This window comes from Pseudorasbora parva, chromosome 10, assembly GCF_024679245.1.
Source record: "Pseudorasbora parva isolate DD20220531a chromosome 10, ASM2467924v1, whole genome shotgun sequence".
Lineage (NCBI taxonomy): Eukaryota > Metazoa > Chordata > Actinopteri > Cypriniformes > Gobionidae > Pseudorasbora > Pseudorasbora parva.
Window position 1 is genome coordinate 15,164,430 of NC_090181.1, and position 6,000 is coordinate 15,170,429.

Below are 6,000 nucleotides of genomic sequence, written 5' to 3' on the forward strand. Positions count from 1 at the left end.
CTGTCTCCCTCCACCCTCAAGGTATATGCTGCAGCAATAGCAGCGTACCATGATGTAGTAGAAGGTAAGTCCGTGGGGAAGCACGACCTAATCGTCAGGTTCCTCAGAGGTGCGAGGAGACTAAATCCTCCTCGTCCATCCTCGATACCCTCTTGGGACTTAGCTCTAGTGCTCCGAGCACTTCAGAGCCCTCCCTTCGAGCCTTTGGCGTCTTGTGAGCTGAAAATCTTGTCAATGAAGACAGTGCTCCTGACGGCATTGGCCTCGATCAAGAGGGTAGGGGACCTGCATGCACTTTCGGTCAACGAATCGTGCCTAGAGTTCGGGCCAGGTAACTCTCACGTTGTCCTGAGACCCCGGCCCGGATATGTGCCCAAGGTTCCTACCACTCCCTTCCGGGATCAGGTGGTGAACCTGCAAGCGCTGCCTTCGGAGGAGGCAGACCCAGCCCTGGCTTTGCTGTGTCCGGTCCGCGCTCTTCGCGCTTACGTTGACCGGACCCAAAGCCTTCGGACCTCAGAGCAACTCTTCGTCTGTTACGGAGGCCAGCAGAAGGGAAAGGCTGTCTCCAAGCAGAGGTTAGCCCACTGGATAGTGGATGCTATAGTCTTGGGCTACCAGTCCCAAGACGTGCCTTGCCCGTTCGGTGTAAGAGCTCACTCCACTCGGAGTGTTGCTTCTTCCTGGGCGCTGGCTCAAGGCGCCTCGCTGACAGACATATGTAGAGCTGCGGGCTGGGCGACACCTAACACGTTTGCTAGATTCTATAGCTTACGTGTAGAGCCGGTATCTTCCCGCATCCTCGCCCCCAGTGGCCAGGAGCGCTAAGTGCCCGTTCTAAGTGTCGGCTTGCGAAACGCCACTCCCGCCCTCTGGGCCGGATACGTGCGTCTATTGTCTCCAGTTGTGTTCCCCGGGAAACCGGCTAACCCTGTCGAGCTCCTCCGTCACCCCTCCGGTGTCAGACGTTGCGGACCGTCTGACGCCAGGCCTGCACCCGTATGCTTGTGAAACGTGGCTGTAGGCTGGGTTCCATATGTAGCGGTTCCCTCACGGCAACCCCATGTGTGTATTCTTCCACGGTATCAGCTACCCTTCGGGCTAGCCCCGTGTCTTTCCCTCGACAGAGCCCGCTCTGTCGTCTCTGGGCGTGTTCTTTCCCCCCTTCAGTCAGGCTGGAACCACCCCAGAGACTGCCATATGTTGCACTACCCTGCCAGGTTAGTCCTTATGTGTATTCTGCCACCTCTCCTTCCCTGAAGGACGTGGCCCCGCAGCGTACCCTCTCTCTCAAGCACGAGGTAGGCACGCTTTCCCAGCGTTATCCAATAGTCATTCTGAGTGGGTCTTGCAGAAACAGCAGTGACTGTACTCCCTGCTTGGAGCCCTGACTTCCGTACCATACTAGACGGTGCAGTGCGCTCAAGCAGGACGCTGGAAGGGCCAGCATCCTGGCGTTTTCCATAGGGATCCCATTCGTCGGTTCAGTTCTGACGTACGTCGAACGTGACCGACTGAAAGGGAACGTCTCGGTTACGTATGTAACCCTCGTTCCCTGAAGGAGGGAACGGAGACGTACGTCCCGTCGCCAGATGCTGTGCTTCCGCTGGGAGTCCGGTCACCTTTCGGCTCCTCAGTAGGAAAAGCGCTGATCTACCATTCCACTTCCTATTTATACCCGCGCTGCGGGGCGGAGCGTGGAATGCGTGATCGCATGCCAAATTTCATTGGCTCGTTGTTAGATGCTCGAAGTAGGATTGGTCTCTAAAGTAAGATCCCATTCGTCGGTTCAGTTCTGACGTACGTCTCCGTTCCCTCCTTCAGGGAACGAGGGTTACATACGTAACCGAGACGTTTTCAGTTTCCTTGGTTTCTAAGGGACACTGTTTTCAACCATTTTGGCTGTTCTTTTACACAACAACAGCGTTTTGGGGACATGAAAGCGCAAGCTTTTGAAAATAGGTTTTAAATTGAAAGGTTTTGAAAACATGCCTTTGCCTTCTCCATTTAAAAACGTGAATTTGTGAAAACACTGATGTCATGCGCATACGTAGTATGTGTTTGTGGGGTGTTTCTTGACAAAGTAACAACGCCTACTACTGGCCTGGCATGCATATTGCAGCGTTTTTAAGGGGATTTTTGCGGATCAGTGTGAACGAGGATAGTTTTGACAATGTTGTCTGTTTTAAGTACATCTTTGTCATGTACACATACCCTAAGCATGTTTGCATTTGTTGTCATATTTATTAGTTGATTGATTAGTTCCTGTGTCTTGTTCATCAGTTAACCTGTCTATAAATGGCCCTCATTTTCAGTTATTTTTTGTCAGTTACTGTATAATTTGGTTTGCTTTCGTGCGATTTTGACATTGATCACAATTTTAAGTAAGGGTACTGTTGGCGGTGGAAACGCAAGCTGGATTAGGGTTTATCATCCCAAAGCATACTGTACTGTACCGCACCACTTGGTGGAAACGAGCCATTATATTATTTTAATGCTATTAAAACAGCCTGTAAGTGATGTTAGCTACAAATAAATGTTATTTAAGAGGTGGTGCAGTTATTACATTTTGATGAAAAATGATGAAATTTTTTGAAAAAAAAGTTGATTGACTACCATTTTCATCATTAAATGGGCACAATAAGGCAAAGGAAATTAATTTTAAAGAGTAGATGGAGTCAAATTGGATTTTTTGTTGATATTAATATAACCCCCATTCAGACAGTGTAATCTGATTTGATATGATCTCTCTACATTATTCTCACCTGAAATATTCCCTTTTTTCTCTTTTAGTGTGGAACTAGATTTTAAACTTCAAGAGGACAAACTGCAGCCGTTAATGAAGAGACTGTGTCCATTAGAAGAGCCGTCTTACCCGTCCCTGCCTTACACACACGAGGTGTTCACCTCCACACCCAAACGCAAGTCCAAGACTGAGTCCAAGAAGCATGCTCGATGGAAACTCTGGTTCCTATAACATTTGGATTCGGGGAACCTTAAACCTGATCAGGCCACCACAATGAGCAAATTCGAGTGGAAATCTGCTTTAAATGGATAAACATGGAGAAATGCTCACCGTTGCCACCATTTTGGGACATGCATCATGGAATCCAGTGAGGGACTGGATTTTAGTAAGGAAAAACTGTTGTTTTCAAATTATGACCCTCTGATAAACCCTCTGAGTTTGGGAACTTCTGAATTCACCTGATCTCACATTTTCCAAAAGGATTACACAATGATCATTCGGTTTAGACAAGTTAGCAAGGTAAGAGAAAAAGGCTGTTTGTACTGTAGATGCAGTGTGCGTGCGTGCGTGCAGATTTTTTTCCAATGTTTAACTCTGAGATCTCTCTCTCTCTCCTTTCTACATTAATCCTGTTTTATTTAGGGACCCTGCAGAGCCAACAAGAAACTTCAAAGCTAAATGATAGTTTGCCACAAAACTACTTTGGAGCCATACATCAAAGACATCTAATCAGCAAAGCACAAACTTTTGAGAGTTATAAAGTACATTTGATAGCTGAGATTTACCTCTGTCTCTTTCTTTCTTTCTAAAAGTCTCTAACCTCTTCAGTTTTAAATGAAAATTGGTTATCGTTCTTTGACAAAATAAATGAAATTATACCTAGTGAACCAGAATCAGTTGACAGCATGCACTAATAATCAGTGACTTTGTAGAGATATTTTTCTTGAAAAATGTTGAGGATGTACAATTAGTATGTCAGAAATGGTTAGGCTGTAAATGTATGAATGAAAATGGGTTTACACAGTTGCTGTTTAAAAAAAACAAGTAGAAACTAATAATTTATGAAAATAATAACTGTGAATTGTCTTTTAATTATATAGATTTGTGCATCAAATAATGGGCCATAATCATAAAAATGTGTTTCAGGCCTGAAAATATTTTCTTGGGAATATGAAACTGTATTTACAGCATAAACATGAACCCTAGGTTTGGTGACCAGATTTCTCATGGTGAAATATGGGACGGACACAACCCAAATATTTAATTCTATGAGAAACGTTATTCCATGAAAGTGATATATATCATACTTATTTTTTTGTTTTGTTATATAAACAAGAACAAATAAGCAAATTACAAACAATAGGACAATTACAGTAGGTTTATTTAACATGTATACATGTACTTAACATCTTTTATTGTTTGATTAACATTAATGACACAGACGGGTATTTTAGGCTGCTGTCACTTTAAGACTGAATTCTAGGATCTAATATACTCAAACATATCCGGTTTTCACCGAGCTGTTTATGCCATAACAGACTGTATTTATGTGAGATACTCCACATGATAGGCATTTTGACAACTGTGTCTGTATTTGACCATTTGTCATCAGTCTGAGAGAGTGCTTCTGGTGTGTGTCATTCAGCGCGATACCACGCGATATACAAGTTATTTTTTCCTAATTTACTGTGCATAAACTCTTTTTGAAGATCCTCCTTAAATGTACAAACACGCTTCTTTAACATAGTTGAGTCTGACTTGATCTCCTCTGCACTCTAATATCCCGCAAATTAATTGATAACGAATTGTGAATGTATGGTATTTTTTATATACCCATTTAAATGACGAGATGGCTACATTTAATTAGGCTATTCTCGCGTGACAGAAAACTGCTACTCACTTTTATATGATCACCTAGCAAAGACAATTTAGGAAAGAAGAAATATGTAATACATCTTTATATAAGTTGGGACACTAAAAACCGGGAACTATGGTCACCTTAAACCTAGGTGAATTTTTCAGTAAATATATTTGTCAGTCTCATAAAGATGCTTGAGAATATGACTAAATCGGCTGGAAATTGGTTACATATAATATGTACCAATATGTATAACATGTACATGAGAACACCTCTGTTAGGATGAACATTGTTTCATGTCTTATGATGGAAAGTGCACAATTTAACAAAACACAAGACAACAAATACAGGCTCTATCCTATAACACAGACACAGCACTCTGTTCAAGCTGACATGTCATTTGCTCAATTAAATCTGAATATGATGGCAGTCAATCACTGAAATCTTGTGCTTGTTTGCCCACTTGTAATGAAACGGTCACAACACACACTTTGGGAAGTATAATAATGCAGGTAACATAGAGGGCTATGTACACTCTGTGCTTAGTATTTATTTAGCTTTAAACAGTGTTTGTATTAGAAATTCACAACTCAAATGTCTTTAACACGTTTACTACAGTGCCAAACACTGTATTTAGCTGGTAGCCCAAGAACCTTCATACTTGGACGGCATTTTGATAACTATATGTTATATATCTAAAAGTAATAATATGTTGGTCACTTCACAATATCTTCTTTTTTTTTTAAAAATTGGATCACAGTACCTGCATAACGTATTCTTGTAGCAAAACACAGATGCATCATTATACCTTGAGAAAGTGCAATTGATTTATATTGTGCAATATTACATTTTATACAATTTCTACCCACAGTGCATTTACAATAAAGAAACTGATGCAAAATATTATGACTGGACTGTCCTGTTCCAATGAATGTTCTTTAGAGTAAGACTAAAGAAATGCGGCTTGCTTTGGGATTCTTGCAAAGTGGATTGTGGTGGTGATACTCAATTCAGGAAGATGATTGAATAGTGCTTTGAACAGGACTCAGCTGGAGGATGAGATGGTTGCAACACTTCTCTCTAAAATTGATTGGCTTCAGCTTTGGCACACACTCCACAGCCGTGCTCTGTGATTGGACGGCCTCCAGTAGAACACCTGCTGCCAATATACTGTCACTCACTTTGACTCAAGGGAAGAAATATTCCTCTGAACTCATTCTGCAAACATAACTAATGTAAACATAGCGAATGTAATTCTGCTGACCCGTTGAAGAGATATGACTCCAAATGAATCTATCAAGACTTTTCGCATGCACTTATTCTCTGATCAAACGGCCTTTTTTAGTATTGATAACAGTAGCCACTTAAGCTGATGAGCACATGGAAGTCATGACTA

The 6,000-nt window shown here is 42.2% G+C and overlaps 1 protein-coding gene across 3 annotated transcripts in view; it reads left to right on the plus strand.

Annotated features, from left to right (window-relative positions):
* Positions 1-5,464, plus strand: part of insyn2ab (inhibitory synaptic factor 2Ab) — an 83,369-nt gene extending 77,905 nt beyond the window's left edge. For 2 of the 3 annotated variants that reach the window (XR_010908018.1, XR_010908019.1), the window contains exons 4-5: positions 2,794-3,265; positions 3,389-5,464. Coding sequence is in view for 1 of the 3 variants with exons in the window: in XM_067455283.1 (XP_067311384.1) it covers positions 2,794-2,977 (184 nt within the window). In the remaining 2 variants the exon portion in view is untranslated. Of the gene's footprint in view, positions 1-2,793 lie in introns of all 3 variants that reach the window. The other variant, XM_067455283.1, reaches the window with a different exon arrangement.
* Positions 5,465-6,000: the final 536 nt, after the last annotated feature.